This window comes from Solenopsis invicta, chromosome 14 (assembly GCF_016802725.1).
Source record: "Solenopsis invicta isolate M01_SB chromosome 14, UNIL_Sinv_3.0, whole genome shotgun sequence".
NCBI classification, from domain to species: domain Eukaryota; kingdom Metazoa; phylum Arthropoda; class Insecta; order Hymenoptera; family Formicidae; genus Solenopsis; species Solenopsis invicta.
In genome coordinates, this window is record NC_052677.1 from 18,135,194 (window position 1) to 18,151,976 (window position 16,783).

General features: G+C 32.4%; 2 protein-coding genes across 5 annotated transcripts; both read left to right on the top strand.

Moving 5' to 3' along the window:
* Position 1: 1 nt before the first annotated feature.
* On the top strand, positions 2–1,949 carry LOC105207743 (probable 26S proteasome non-ATPase regulatory subunit 3). Its single transcript, XM_011177367.3, has one exon. It carries the CDS (start codon positions 161–163, stop codon positions 1,664–1,666), a length of 1,506 nt encoding a protein of 501 aa, XP_011175669.1. The 5' UTR covers positions 2–160; the 3' UTR covers positions 1,667–1,949.
* Positions 1,950–2,476: 527 nt separating this feature from the next.
* Positions 2,477–14,853, top strand: LOC105207744 (RAB11-binding protein RELCH homolog). 4 transcript variants are annotated; one of them, XM_039457140.1, is made up of 17 exons: positions 2,477–2,625; positions 3,006–3,127; positions 3,258–3,458; positions 3,843–4,001; positions 4,944–5,293; positions 6,285–6,398; positions 6,546–6,790; positions 7,264–7,574; positions 7,929–8,215; positions 8,944–9,271; positions 10,526–10,679; positions 10,973–11,096; positions 11,352–11,622; positions 12,326–12,461; positions 13,173–13,369; positions 13,911–14,172; positions 14,497–14,853. In XM_039457140.1, exons 2-17 carry the CDS (start codon positions 3,076–3,078, stop codon positions 14,642–14,644), a joined length of 3,339 nt encoding a protein of 1,112 aa, XP_039313074.1. In that variant the 5' UTR covers positions 2,477–2,625; positions 3,006–3,075; the 3' UTR covers positions 14,645–14,853. The 4 variants fall into 4 exon arrangements, with proteins under 4 accessions (XP_039313074.1, XP_039313073.1, XP_039313075.1 ...); XM_039457139.1 differs by having other exon boundaries at positions 2,478–2,625; positions 13,170–13,369; XM_039457141.1 differs by having other exon boundaries at positions 2,478–2,625; positions 8,944–9,231; positions 10,510–10,679; positions 13,170–13,369.
* The last annotated feature ends 1,930 nt before the right edge of the window (positions 14,854–16,783 follow it).

Sequence of the window (16,783 nt, forward strand, 5' to 3'; positions counted from 1 at the left end):
CGCAAGACATCCTAACCTCACCGAACCTACATGAATTGCACAAATACGGATGAGAAGCTAAGCTGTTTTCGAAAAATAGTTCGTCTTCCGTCGGCACTGTGAACTGCTGTGAACGAGACCGATCGCTACCAAGCGAACTCGAGATCGCCGGTGGACAGCGATGGGTGTGCCGAGCGGCAGAAATATCGAGGCAATGGACGTGGACGTGAATCCGGCAGGAGCGCCGGACGGCGACGGCGACAACGCGGGTGAGCGTAGGGACACCGATATGCAAACCTTGTGCGACATCCGCGAGCATACGCGACAGATTGAGAAGGCGGTGCAAAACAAGGAGCCGCGCTTCGTGCTTCGTGCCCTGCGCGCCCTACCCAATACCCGTCGTCGTCTCAATCCGGTTGTGCTGCGCGGCCTCGTCACCGGGTTCTATACCAAATCCGTCGCTGAACGCGACGCCCTGCTCGCCTGGGTGGAGGAGCCGATGGATGTGGACGATTGTCAGGCGATCACCCAGAAATTTCGCAGTGCCTCATCGTCGCTGCTGCCCGAGATCGATGGTTACATTCACCTACTGGTATTGATCCGATTGATCGACACTGGCAAGTATAATGAAGCGGTTCAATGCTCGGAGCAGTTGGTTCAAAAGATTGCCGCGCAGAACCGCAGGACCATAGATCTCATCGCTGCCAAGTGCTACTTCTATCACTCGCGTGCATACGAGCTGACAGATCAGCTGGACAAGATTAGAGGTTTCTTACACCTCCGTCTGCGTACTGCGACTCTACGCAATGATTTCGAAGGCCAGGCTGTGCTGATCAATTGTCTGCTGCGCAATTATCTGCATTACAATCTCTATGACCAAGCAGACAAGCTAGTACTTAAGTCAACCTTCCCTGAGTCGGCTAGCAACAACGAGTGGGCGCGCTTTCTCTACTATCTCGGCAGGATAAAGGCCGCCAGACTTGAATACTCAGCTGCACACAAGTATCTGGTACAGGCGATGCGTAAGGCCCCTCAGACCACGGCGGTTGGATTCAGACAGACGGTGCAGAAGTTAGCGGTCGCCGTGGAGCTTCTGCTCGGTGACATCCCAGAGAGACAGATATTTCGGCAGGCTGCCCTGCGCAGGGCCCTTGCCCCATATTTTCAGCTGACACAAGCGGTACGTCTTGGTAACTTGCAGCGTTTTGGCGAGGTCCTGGAGAATTTTGGCCCGCAGTTTCGCGCAGATCACACGTTCACACTGATCCTGCGATTGCGGCACAACGTCATCAAGACGGCGATCCGCTCCATCGGACTCTCTTATTCGCGCATCTCGCCGACCGACATCGCTAGAAAGTTGGGACTTGACTCTAGCGTGGACGCGGAGTTCATCGTAGCAAAGGCGATTCGCGATGGGGTGATCGAGGCCACTTTGGACCCGGAGAACGGTTACATGCGCAGCAAGGAGACCACGGATATCTACTGCACCAAGGAACCGCTGCTGGCCTTCCATCAGAGAATCACTTTCTGCCTGGACCTGCACAATCAGAGTGTCAAGGCGATGCGTTATCCACCTAAGTCCTATGGAAAAGACTTGGAGTCCGCAGAGGAGCGCAGAGAGAGGGAACAACAGGATTTGGAACTGGCTAAAGAAATGGCTGAGGAGGACGACGATGGTTTTCCTTGAATCCATGACGTCTGCGGATTTTAAATGAAGTTAGAACACGTGACATTTTGTTGAGATTGATGTGCGTTTTTTTAATATTAAATGAATCTGTAAACACATCTATACAATGAAGACTAATAGAACGATTAAGATGTTGCCGTGACGTTTACAAAATGCACCCTTGCATTTGTATGCGTTAATAATGACTTAAAAAATAAATAATACAAATTAAGTTATAAGTACATATAATATGAAATAAAAAGTTATATTGCAGTCGATTTAATAAAGTAACATTTTGATATTATTATTTATGTTACTGTACCAAAAATATCTTATTTCGACTACTTGTAATAAATTCTGAATATTGCGTAATTAAAAACGAAAATTAAAAATATAAAAGCGATTGTACGTAAAAAGTTTTATTACGACTAATTGTAATAAATTCTTAACATTGCGTGAATGAAAATGTAAAAACGGAAGTAAAAATATAAACAGTTACACGTAAATAGTATTTTTTCGATTAATTGTAATTTTTACATTGTATAATTAAAAATGTAGAAATATAAAAGCGATTATACTTATGTATAAATTTGACATATTTGTCGTAATCTCGTAGTATCTAGAGTTTTTATATCTTAATATGTTAGTAAAAAATATCTAATTTCTGTTAATGAACAAAAAATTGCGTGAAAATCATATAATTGCTTAAATAAATTTCAAAGAGTAAGAAATAATTAAAATTCTATTCAAAAATCGCTCGTACCGAGCGACCTAATTAACTTGAATTTTAATTGGCCGCTTAATAGGGAATTTTAGAGAAAGAAGACTCGTCATTCACCACTTTACGTGTTGCCAATCTACGTATCGTAATACTTTCACACCCGACAATGTCCGACATCGTCGGATGAGTTGATTTGTGCTATAAATAATCGTTTTTCGTTACATATGTGTGGTATTTAATGTCAAAGCGACATACGTAGGACCACAGATATCTATACTAAACTAGATCGCTAACCTGTGGCATTAGCATATGACAGTATTGAGGCAGGAAGGATATCCGGTTTCAGCCATGTTACCTACAACAAAATGGCAGCTCCAATGCCGCTCTAATGCCGCTCTTGCTTGTCATTATGGCACGATATCGAAAAAACACACTCGATAATCGCAATTAATATGCTCAACGGTGCTCAGCGGTTAACCGGTTTAGTTGTCAAACCTGTCAAACACATACGCACTAACCTAATCTACGCGTAGACGCCATTTTCTTGTTGGGTAAGATGGCCGAATCCGGATATCCTGCCGGACACAGCTATTCAGCCGAAGGTAGCGATCTAGTTGTTAGATAGATATCTGTGCGTAGGACAGAATATTATCTCACGTGGAATTCGTTGAAATGTCATTCTTTAGAAATACCTGAGCGCGTTAGCATCATGGCGAGTGTCATCGAGGAAGGAAAGGAGTCCCTGCCCGCAAATGACAAAGGTAACCTCCTCCTTCCTCACAACAATATGCGCCATTATAAAATTATTCGGTTATAATCATACAACGAATTATGAAGCCAGTTGTAATTGCGAACGAAATTAATAACCAAGTTTTTTTCCTATTATTTCAGGATATGCGGCTCCAAGGACGTCGATATCCTACGAGGAGATGGCTACGAAACTGCTCAATGAGAAACTCCTTTTGACAGCTCTAGAAATGCACGCCGAATTATGCGAGGCTGGCAAGGAGCTGCCTGTCCTCAGAGAATTCTTTTCAAACCCGAACAACTTTGAGAGCTCTAATATCAAGCCAGAACCATACACTCCGATGCGTATGTATCTTGCTAATCGTGGACGTACAAAAGTAGATTTTGAGTAGATTTGGCTGTACTGCATATACTATTTGTTACATCTATTTTTAATTCTTGACAATTTTAAGAGTTTAATATTATTAAAATTATACGTTTTGTATCACTTTTCATCATTTTTCAGCATTTTTAATAATTAGAATGGATAGTATTTTAATATTATAAATGATTTATAGATACTGAAATATATACAACAATATTTTAATCTCATAATTTCAACGATTTATTTTTAATAAAGTTAAACAAACTATGCTTTTAGTTATTGTTAGTAAAGCTTTAGCAATAATTAAAATATAATTTCATTACTTATTGCTGAATGATAGACATTACAAATAAATGAAACATTAGCCAGATCTTCTAGTCAGGCTACCTTGGATTCATTGGATATGACTCGATACTCGGAAGATGGAGCTGGAGTTGATGAGCGAGTGGCTATTCTGGAATTTGAGTTGCGTAAAGCCAGAGAAAATATTTCTGCACTACGTGCCAATTTAACTGTAGTAACAGGTACTTGAATAAAAAGTCTTTTAACTTGTGATGTGTTTTTTTAAATTAATACAGGACGTTTTTACTTATCACGAAAACCTGGAATTTTTATAGAATTTTTTTTGAAAATTATTGATTTTTATGTTACAAAGTTCTTTGATCATTTTTTTCTGATGATGTAAAATGACAATTGATAATAAATATGGCATACACATTCATACATATTTCTGTATATATTTTTTTATGATTCACAAATTTTTATAAAAAAACATTAAGAAGAATAGAAGATAATATATTGTTATAATTCTAATTGACGTTGTATGGTTAATCATCTTTAGAATTATATACTTCCTTAGGTTAAATTCGCGTATTGCTGATTGATCGTTATATGTTATATTTAATGTATTATTTCTTTTTAACACTTTCTCAAATTTAATAATCAAAACTTAAGTGATTTTTAAAACTAAGACAAAAATTAAGGCTCTATAGATGCAACATCAGTGAAATAAAAAAGCCAATGTTCCATAAAAATTTGACAATAGAGTTACGATTATCAAAATTTCAACCATTTTTAACATCAGACTGCGACGGTCTTTGCTTTTAATTTCAATCTTTGTATCTATCTTCGGTTTCCTGTTTTCACTGAAGATGACCCATACCAAGAGTAGAAACGTTTGATTGAAGCTTATCATTAATTATAAATAGTGCGTATTGTTACGCACTAAGAACTCATGTTGGTTCTTATCGACTTTTTTATCTTGTTGACTTTTTTTGTATAATTAAAGATTATGATTAAAAAGTATAGTAAAATAAATTTTTTTTAAAGCTACATTAAAATATTTTCTAATCTGATCTGAAATTTTGAATACAATTTCTAGAAGATGCGAGAATTTTTGGGAAATTTCTTTACAAAATTTGAGTAAACATTCCATAATACCTACACATACACACTTAAAATTTCAGAATTGGAAGGTACACTGAAGACGCCGGACAAGAACTCCGAAAAACTAATCACTGAACTGCCCATAAAACCGCACGAGCAGCGAGCATTGAATTTCCTTATCAACGAATATCTGTTGGCAAGATTGTATAAGCTCACTTCGATTACGTTTAGCGATGAATGCGAGGAGCAAGATTTCGAGGACTGGCAGGACGTCGGGTTAAATATTCCCAAACCTACGGAATTATTGCAGATATATCGGGAATACATGAGAACCAACGGATACGACAAGCCTCCATCTACAAGCGTTGCTGTGCAAACGGACTTCGTAGTCGAGGATGGCAAAGAGCGAAAAGCTGAATCTCTGGAAATGGTTCGTTGCTTTAATGAAGCTTCAGGAGTTTCGAAATGTTTAGATTCTTAATTTTAAAAGTCAAATAAAAAACATTAATAAGAACCAACATAGGATCTTTATTTGTAAATAATACAATTTTATTTCTTAATACCAAAGCTTCAAACATTTCCACCCAAGATTTGAGTTATTTTTTTGTGGAACAAAACAAAGGGTTTGCAGCAAAAACATGGATTTATTGGACTAAGCCCGTCCTAATCATTCGCAGGAAAATCTTCGTCGACCAAGAAGTCTTTAAACGATTAAGTCAATTGATGGTCAAATTAATCTTTTTCTGAAATTCTTCTCTTCTCTGTTCGCGGAGAAAAATCTTAGGAAAAGATTAATTTCTAAAATGATTCATATACAAAAATAAAAACAAGGCTTAAATTTACAAATTGACATGGAGTTTCTTAACTTGATATATACTCATTGTCAACTGAAATCATGATGCTTCCCCTATTCTTATCACTTATATACAGATATTAAACGTGTGTTAGATTATTTTGTTGCGTTGTTCTTACAAAGTCATTGCTCGTCATAGTAGATACAATATACATCTGACTGCTTTTGATAATGTAAGTTTTTATACTTTTAAAATTTTAACGATTTTTAATTGTGATTTTAATTTAATACAGTTTTTTATCATGATTGACCATCAATTGACTTAATTGTTTAACGATGTCTTGGTTGGTAAATCTTTTACCGTGAATGTAGAACGGGCTTGATCGAATAAATACATGTCTTTGTTGCAACTCCTTTATTCTATTCATTGAAGATAACTCGCACCTTCAGTCGAAATGTTTGAAGCTTTATTATTAAGAAATAAAATTGAATTATTTACATGTAAAAATCCTTTGTTAGCTCTTATTGGTTTTTTTATTTCATTGATTTTTGTTTTCAGAGTTTTATTTATTTTGTTTAATTTTTTAATTTTAAATCTGTGAATTCTAAAGACGCCATATTTTTGCAGGTAGAACAGATTGAAAGATTGCAGCAGCAAATTGCAATGCTAGAGCAAGAAAAAACCGCTCTCCAGGAAGTTAATTCCTCAAATAAAGAGAATGTTATGGAAAATCCAGTAAAGGTGAGTTAATTAGTTTTTTAGTCTGTCAAGTAATCTTTTAATTAATAATAATTTAAAAATTAATGCAAGAATAAATTATAATTATTATATAATTAATATAATTGTAACAATTATATATTAAAAAAAAAATCATTGTTTTACTTATAGTCAGGTAGCTGTGGAACTATCCGTACCATCAATTCTAACTCTACGACGCCTGACAAGTTCGAATTGCTTGAACCATTACCAAGGGATACATCGACCACTACTCAAGAACCGGAGGAAGACGATAGCGTCTCCGCGATAGTTAGTTTGGACGAAACGGATCCAGGAGATAAAGAATGGACCAGGCTGCAGTTACCCAGAGTAAATATTACAGAGAAATCCTCTGTTCTATCAACCGCATCTTCCAGGTTATTTATGCTATTATATATATCTAATTTTTAAAAACGTTAAACTAAATCCAGAAAAGTATCATTTAAATTAGAATGTTGTAAATTTTTATAGTTAAGTTATTTAAAACAATTAGAGGCATAACAAAGACATATTACTTTCTTTGTTATGTACTTTTTCTTTTACATATACAATAAATATTTAACCTAAGAAAAAAGTTAAAGTTTATGTCTTTTAAAAATAATTAGTTAAAGTTAAAAAGTAACTTATTTAAAATTAACCAAGTTTATTAATTTTTAAACTAGTTATTATCTAATCCTGGATTCTTCTATTCAACTAGTTAAATTTTTTTTGTTTTAATTCTGATCAAAGTTGAAAAATATAAAAATAACATATAAACTTTCTTATAAGTAACAACAAAAATAGCTAAGTATTGTTGTATGAAGTTTTTTAAGTATTTAAGATACCTTAATTGTGTTTCTGAACATTACAGAGATTTACCGGCTAAATTCAAATCGGAAATAGCGGTACACTGCACGGCGAATGTTTCGGAATCATTAATATCCTCTGTAGAAGAATCATTGAAGCATGGAGTCACTCGGGATACACTAATTGATATTTTAACATACACTCTGCCGCGTATAATACCCAACATTATTCTTAATAAACGGGAAGAAATCATTCCTCTAATCCTTGGTGCAATCCATCTCCATTCGAATTCCGGCGAGAGGGAGAAGTTGTTGCAGTTGCTGTTCAACTTAAAGAAGAGGCCACAAGAGGACGAGCGGCAAATGATACTGGCCGGTTAGTAAAAAAAATTTATATGAATTAAGGAAGTTTATCAGCTTTAAGAAAATGGAGGGAATCACGTGATCATTTTTCATTAGAAATGGGAAATAACATGCTACTTGTAACGTCATTATCGTTATTTTTTTGTAACGGTAATGTTATATTTTTACAGTAATGGTAATGAATTTTATCTTTATTTTATAAATATATAATACGTATAGATCATGTCGCAATTAACTAAACCACTATGGCTTTTGTATTCAATTGATCAAATAGCGACATAAACAATTGGATACCACTCTAGAAAAAAATCATCAAAATTTCTTGCTCAAATGATTTTTTATATTAACCTGGCTTTTTCTGTGTCAGGCTTAATCGTAATGGCGAAACTCGCAGAAGAGCCGCAAGAAACAGAAGAAATCCTAACAATTTGTTGGGAGCAGAGTCAACACAAATATCCAGAGAGAAGATTATTAGCTGTTGAATGTTGCTCTGTGTTAGCGTCCTATACATCTGCTTCTATCAGAAATTCGCTAATGCTGTCGATGTTGCAGCAGATGTTATTGGAAGACAAAGATCCTATTGTACGAACTAGTGTAGTGAAAAGCCTCGCACTACTCATAATTTTGATGGACGATTCTGATAAATATTTTCAGGTAAATATCTTTTTTTGTTATTTCTTTTTCTTTTATAAACTTTTACAATCAAGAAATTAAACTGGTGTTTTTTAATTCCAGTATACATATATGTTGTACCTAACCAAAATTTAATTTATCAAGTATTATTTATTATATTCAAGGAAAATTAATTATACTAATGAAAACTTTATACTATCTGTTACTATAAAAATACGAAATATTTATTTCTTATAATTGAACAAAAATTGTTGAAAATTCTTGCATTTTTATCATATATCTCATATGAATAGGATATATGGTCAGTCGTATGTAAGATATACAACGCGTAGATAATTTACAAATATTGTTTATAAATAAAACATAAAATGACGTAATAATTTATAAAATGTGTTTACAAAATTTATTAGAATAAGAACGATAAATATATGTACGAAATAATAATAAAGTATTACAGAGGAGGAGATAGAGATTAAAATAAAAAAAATATTTTACTGAAGTTTTAATTACAGCAGTTTTTTGCTGTACAACTTCCTTAATTTTGTTGTAAAAGGTTTATTAAAGCTAAATGTGAAAGAAATCTTACAATCATTGATGGAAACGATAATAAAGATCAACTTAAAAAAAATGATCTGAAAAATGGCTGCTTATATTATTAATTAAAAATTAACTTATTTAACGAAGTTAAGTTATTAGCTTTTTAATTTTATTATTTAACTAATTATTATTCAACTTTATGTAAATTGCAGTGTGAGGAACTAGTATTAACAGCGCTCCACGACACATCGTCGATGGTCGTTGACACAGCGTTGTCGGTACTGTTACCGGTTTTGGCACAATGGGCATTATCTCTGAGGAGACTGCATATGAATTTGTTACCGCGCATAATCTCAAAAGTTAAAAACCAGTTAAAGTTGGTACATTCCCAGACTTCGCCGAATAAAGATTACGTCGACGAAGAGAAGTTGGTGCCATCGATCAGTATTCTACAGTGCATCTTACCTTACACGGTCTTGTGCGTTGCCAATACCGACGAGGTACGAGTTTGCATCAAGGATAACATGTCATCAGACTTGTGTGAGTTATTAGAGGAAGTAAATGATAAATAACAACGTATATTTAAATAAATGCAAAGTAAAAGAAATATAAACAAGAAAAACAGTACAAAAACTACACTGAAATTTAAAGATCAATGTATTTACTACTGGAAAAAACAACAACCTGGAATTTTCAACCTGGAATTCTCAAGCGAGTTCTCTTTTATTTTGGAAAATTATGAAATTTCATAGAATTTTATTGATACTTAGGGAAATTTTGGAAAGAAGATTGTTATAAAAAAGTTTGTTTTTACTGTGCTCGGAGAAAACAAACAATTTTTCAGGCGAGGAATCTAGTGGTGCTAGTTAAAATTACATCATATGTGACATTGTGTTTAAATTGGGAAAATGTATGTTGTCACACTTATTCATGAGATAGGACACTATGCTACATATGTATCGGTACATAGTGTGATACATTATGTTCTGACATTAAAAATACAGAATATAAAAAAAAATATTACATTTAGTAAAGAAAATATCAAATGTAAAGGAAAATTTTTGTACATTTGCACGACACACTTGCACGGGTGGCTGGCAGCCCGCTAGGTGGAGAAAAACTATCTCGAACCTGTGCAAGCACACGACCGTTGTATCTAATAAATAAAACATTTTTATGAAATATTCTATATTTTTAATATCAAAACGTAATGTCACATCGTGTATTATTAATACATATGTATAGTTTATCGATCCGTCTTCTGAATTGCGATGCCACGCATTTTTCCGATCTAAACGCAATTTTTTTATGTATTTCCGTTATGCAACATAATTTTAAAATTAGCACAATCAGATTCCTAGCCTCAAAAATTATAAAAAATAAAGTTAGTTTTATTTTCTTCTATCACAGTGAGAACAGTCCTTTTCACAACATTCTTCTTTTATTTTTAAATTTTAATTCTATCTTTTTCTAACAAAATAGTTTCTCTGATTATTTTTAGTACAATAAAAGTTAATTATTTTTAATGAAATAAAAATTAAATTTAACAATTCAGAAATAACAACGCAAAAAATTTAGAAAATTTGATGAATTTAGGATGAATATGGATATGAGTAGGTTATATTGAAAGCTAAGTGTATTTAAACATTTAAAGATTTTAATAGAAAGAGTAGATTCCACATTTCTAAAAAATTCAGAAAAATTGAAAATATTTTTAGTAGATTTTTTGTACAAAGCTCATAAGCTCGCACAAAAACAAAAGCACAAAAGTTTTCTAGAAACTTTGTGGTGCAGCCGAGGAATTTCTGGCGTTGTGTCACTCCAATATCATTGATCCAAGGACATTCTATGAGGATTCTGTTGACGTCGGCGTTCTTCTCAACACTTTCTTCTCCAAATCTTGGGAGGACGAATCCTGGCCAGAATTGGAGTGGTTTACGAACAAATTGTGAATATTATTTATTTTTTATATTATTAAAATTATATTAAATTATATTACAATATTAATAATAAATAATAATATTAAAAACTAATTGTTAAAATAATAGCGTATTATATATTATTACAAGTACAGTTTGCTTCATAAAAATTTATTTTTTATAATGTTCAATTATTTAGCTTTAAAAATAAAAATTACAACTATAAAAAAAACTAAAATTTTTTCAATGCAAATCTCAACACATTGATTATTTTTGTTGCAAGAGACATTGATTTTAAAATGTATTTCTCTTTTTTTCACAGACTATATGATATCTTGGATATGGTGAAGTCTATAGATGCAGCTCAGGAAAATGTTTTAAAAATTCTTCTTACATACATTCATTCATTGTGTATAGGATTTGGGAAATATATCACACAATCAAGGGTAAATAAAAGAGATTCTATGTTTAGATAGAAATATTACTGAGATTTAATGATTAGTGATTCAGAGTTAGTGAATTTTTAGTTATTTCTAAATTATCAATTTCTTAAATTTTCAGATAGAAACTTTTCTATTCTTGAAACTAGAATTATAATATGTTTCTACTCTTGAATTTTTTTTCAAAATTCTTGTTTTTCAAAATGTTTATTGAAATATTAGTAATATGGTTAAAAATTTTATGTATAAATATTATTTCAGATACAAGCAGTATTTTCTAAGGAAGTATCAGAACTTGAGAAGGAATTGACAGCACTATCAGCGGATAAGAAAAATATGAGCTTTGCGTTGATACCAAGTTATTTGGTGATTCTGAGTACTCTTGATTGCACGGAGCTCGCACACTGTTTCAAACAATTTCTTGTAGTTTTATCTATGAGCGGCACCAGCATATCTTGGCTGCAAATCACCGCCAGTATATTATGCGCTCGTGAACAAACACAAGAATATGTGCTTGCTAGTTTATGGGATGGTTTGTATCATATTTCTTTTTTCTTATTATTATACGATTTAAAAAAATAATACTGACGGAGTTAATCATTTTCTGTAGTGTTTTTTTCTCCTCTCTCTCTTTTTTTTTTTTTTTACAATGAATATTATTCTGGTTCTCAAATTGCTTCATTACGTCACAATTTTGAAAAATGTGCAGTTAAAGTTGTAAAAAAGACTTTCACATACTTTGTCTTATATGTACAATATATGCTGAAGAAGTTTTATTGCAATCAAAATTGAATATATCATTAGGACATTCTCTCAAAATGAATTTTTTGTGACTGTAATGAATAAGATTCACGATTAAATATAGGATCTATTGCGGAAAAGCTGTAAATTAGATCATTGATCATTTATCAAATAGCTTTCAAAAATATTTTTTTAAACTTCAGGGATTTTTAGATCGATAAGTTTGAATCCGTTGTCTGCATTGACAAAATGGATTCAACATGGCGGATATTAAACACACACACACACACACACACACACACACACACACACACATCTTATTCTCGTTTAAATTCTAATTATTTTAAAAGATTTCTTTCTCGAATTAAAAATATATTTATGTATCCAAAAAACTAACGAATATTTTATTTTTATTTTCTCAAAATCAATATACACATGTTTTTGTTATAATACTTTGCGATATTTTTGAATTATAACAACAAACTTCTTTGCAGGTGTAATGCATCAGAGATCATCTGTGAGGTGTGCAACAGCAACATTATTTGGTTCCATTATCGCCCACATCTCGGACCGATTAGTGAACACTAAGATCGTACCGGCCATTGCAACACTTGCCAGCGATCCTGAAGTGTGAGAGACTTTTCTTCTCTATTTATATATGCATATATCTGAAATACATGATCCTTATAACATCATTAGTTTCTTATCAAATTTTAATTATAATAATTTTTAAATTCTTAAACATATAACTTAATCTATAAACAATAGTAATAGTAAAAATCAACCATTGAAAATGTGAAACATAAACGAAGAGAGTGCCATTTTTTATCTTAATCTTGATAATAATTTTTGTATGAATTTTATAATTTTTAATTCATACAAACTGCCAGGTAAATAGGCATCACGGGATATAAAAAAGTCTAAGTTCAAACTTTGGCTGAGGTTAATATTTTTTACAATAAATTCTTTACAGTGATTCTACAGAGTTTTTACTACTGAGAAAATCTGAAATTTAGAAAATTTATTTAATCATTTCTATTTTTGAAAATTATGGATTAGGATTCTATTGATTAAGAAAAATTTTAGAATTTTACTTTGAAATTTTAATTTTATCTTTTTCTGATCAAATTATTTCTTGGTCAAATTTTTTCTTGATAATACAAAATTTGATTATAATATTATTTTAAATATTTTTTTTATCAGGTAAATAAATCCATAATTTTTCTAAAAATTAGTCATTTTCAGCAAAGTTAAAATATATTTGACAAATCGCTTTTGCGTGATATTGATGTGATTTCTATTTTATATCGTACAATAAGCGAATAAATATCTTTACAGTAGTGTGCGTTGCGCTGCAATCTCTACACTAGGCCGTATAATAATGGAGTGCAAAGTGAGGGAAGCACGCGATAAAGCACGTTTAACATTGGAAACAATTGCGAAGAATCCTCAAGAGCTTTCTCAAATTTTGGCGACTTCATTAGTATCCACGTTTGCAGTCATCGCTCCCACTTGCCCACAGACATATATAGAAGACAGTACGTTATTTTTCATAGATTATGTTCTTTGTCTAACTTGAAAGCTAAATTCTTGAATGTGGAATGCGAACTCTCGGGCTAATATTCATTGTCGATATTCATTTTTATATTTAAGATTATCTTAAATACTCTTTTGAAATGTCATCAACCTTTTACAAATTAGCATTTTTAGTATTATTAGCATTTTAAGACATTATTACTTAATCCTTTTGTGCCTGATAGCACATATATGTGCCAAATTTTCAAAAATTTATATTTTCCACAAAAATAAAACTAGCAACTTGTTTCTGGGCCTATAAGAAAGAATAGGACTTTTCACAAAAACAAACATTATCCTTGGCAGTCTCCCCCTTTGATCTGCATCTCGACAAAAATTCGTAAAAAGGAATAAAAGTGAAAAATGCATATATCTCACAAAAATTAAAATAGCGAATTCTTTCTGATCTTATTTTAAAGATCACCAATTATATCTCTGTTATTATTATTGTTATTATCAATATTATATTACTGTATTACCATATTGAGCTCTTGTTAATTGCAGTAATAGCGACGCACTTGTCGACAATCGCTTCGTTCGCACTTCAACAGAGCCGTAAGATCGAATTAGTAAATGCACTGGTAGAGGCGTACTCTGTGCTGGTTTATTGCCCGTTAAGTAGTCAATGCGTCTCTGGAATAGTGCTACCAGGGCTAAGGCATCTCGAAACGCTGGTAAATCAGTGTCTGCCTCAACAAAAAGACGCAGTGCGTTCCTTACTTAGAGAAGCAGAGTCCAGGCAAGATTTACCGAAGTCGATAGATAGGTATTGAATAAAAATAATTATATCATAAATATACGGTCTGTATACAGAATGTTTACTATTGAGAAAATTGGGAAATCCTGAAATTTCCTGAAATAATTTCTGAGCGAATTTATTTTTTATATCCTTGAGAATTATGGATTTTTATAGAACTTTATTGATACTAAGGGAAATTTTTGAATTTTATTTTTAATTTAAATTCTATCTTGATAAAATTACACTTCTTTGAGCATTTCTTTGGAACATCTCTCAAGAAAAATATTATATATCCTATATTTTCAAAACCATCTACGAAAAATATTTATAAAAAAGTTACTCTGTTTCCAGGACACTTTCGACGAGTTCCGGTCTTTCCCTGTCCATTGCAACGGTGAATGTTGGCCAAGGTGTCGAAGACATGCGCCAAAGGATGAGCAAGATCTTTCAACCGAAAATCGGATCACCCGGTATGCCGAGTATCTTCCGCAAGAAATAAACTTGTCTTACAGCAAAGAATCGTAAGAGCAGAGCATCAACATCGGTGAAACTCACGAGAGTATTAATAAGGTTGTTGTTAGACATATATGTACAATATTGTTTCAACGAATGTTAACTTATTTTTTTATTGCGCTAGTTTTGTAAATGACGTGTAAAATATTTTGTTTAAATATTAATATAATCCAAGGATGCCGAAGGCAAAGAGTGTTTTCACGTTTCACAAAACTTTGATGTCCATTCGATCAGTTTGCGCCTTTGCAACATGTCATTTCCTACTCACCAGCATCTTGATCACTTTCCGACGATCTTCTCTTAAACTCTCGAAACGTCGCATTTTCTTCAATTTTTAGTAAAAGAATTAAAAAACCAAGATTGAGTAATAATTAGTTGAAAAGTTGAAAGTATAGTCTAATAATAGTAAGTAAATTATTGAAAATTACAAAATTTACGTTCCAAAATTTCAGACGCTTTTTTCAAAAATTTTTTTAATGATGACCATAATAACTCTAACACGATATTAATCCAATCAATTTGAAGACTTTAAACGTCAGTTTTAATAATATTTCACATCGGGTCATAAAGGTTTTCTCCTAATTTTTTTTAAGTTACAACAAAAAAACAAGTAGAGATATGTTTTGGACCGATAATGTAACAACACAATGATAATAAGAAAGCCTTCTTCGGTCGTAGCTAGATTTTAGTGCCTATATTTATTCGTGTAATTTTATATACTTCTTTGAATTCGGCGCACATTCTAGTTGAATTCGAAGAAGTATATAAAATCACACGAATAAATATAGGCACTAAGATCTAGCTACGACCGAAGGCTTTCTTAAAAAAATAAATGTAACGTAAAAAAATGCTTAAGTTAATACTAATTCAGATAATTTATTAAAAATCTTGACCATTATGCAGCTCTGCGATGATTGTTTAGACCGTCATTATTCTTTATTTTAGTACTTATAATTTTGCATCTTAATTTTATCAAAATATGGTTATCTAAAAAAAACTTTCTTCTAACTCTTTTATAATAAAAATTTTATATGATGTTGAAAAGAGAGAGTAGTATCCCATTTTTCGACTAGCTATAAACCTTTAAAAAGAAAAAAAGGATAAACACAAAACACAGCGACTAACAGTAATTAATGTTTAATTTCGAAATCTGTCACTTTACATAGTAATAAACAAACGTCATAGATCATATCATATATCATATATATCGCATATCATATATATAATACACAAGTGTTTTCCTCGTAGAATAGTTTACAAAATCAGACTTTCTAGGAATACACATCCTGTTGCGTCCTGCTCTTGCTCGGTTCTGTTTTCATTTTTTGTTTTTCTTTTTAATGTAATCACAGCTTATCCTGATGCGTCAACGAAACGTTGCTATTGCAGTGCTTTTTTAAAAATCCTTTTTTGTTTGATATTTAATCGATACAATCATCGGAGAGAGTTTTGCCGTAACGATAAACAATTTGCTCGATCCCGATAAACAATTTATGGAACCAAAGTATGTTTCATTGTCACACTCTCACGCGGTGCAATTTTTTTCGAAGAACTCTCATTATTATACCAATTTATTGTTATGAAAATTTTCTTGAGGATTATCTAAAAAGATCTAGTCTCTTAGGAAACCAGACAACGACCCGGTTGCGAATCTGAAAAAGCTCAGTCAATTAACACTAAAACTCTTAAAACTCCGATTTCAGCGTGAATCTATAAAAATCACATAAATAGCACACAATTAACCGCGATTAGCGCTTAAATTAATGGGCAAAATACTTTCGCAATATCTTATTAATTTTCTTCTCCCACTTCATTCTAAGTCGTTTAAGATCAGGAGAAACGCTGTTAAATATGGGCCAATATATTTTTTTTTTGTTGTCAAATATTTCCTTCTAATTTTCTCTTTTTGCCATTATCTTTTTTGCCTTTCGTAATTAATATCTATAGATCCCTCGATCTAATTTTCGTTAACCAGCTATATAAATTACACCGCACTTTTTTCTCCGCGTGCACATATAACAATATCGGAAAGCAACAAACGAGACATGAATGTAGGATTACTGACACCAGTAAATGACTATTTAACAAGATAGATCGAACTTCGTACAGATTTAATTAAAATAAA

Coding starts and splice junctions, on each gene's coding strand:
- LOC105207744 (XM_039457139.1), top strand. CDS start 3,076: ATGGCGAGTGTCATCGAGGAAGGAAAGGAGTCCCTGCCCGCAAATGAC. Junction 6,791..7,263: donor CTATCAACCGCATCTTCCAG/GTTATTTATGCT, acceptor TGAACATTACAG/AGATTTACCGGCTAAATTCA. Junction 10,680..10,972: donor GAGTGGTTTACGAACAAATT/GTGAATATTATT, acceptor TTTTTTTCACAG/ACTATATGATATCTTGGATA.
- LOC105207743 (XM_011177367.3), top strand. CDS start 161: ATGGGTGTGCCGAGCGGCAGAAATATCGAGGCAATGGACGTGGACGTG.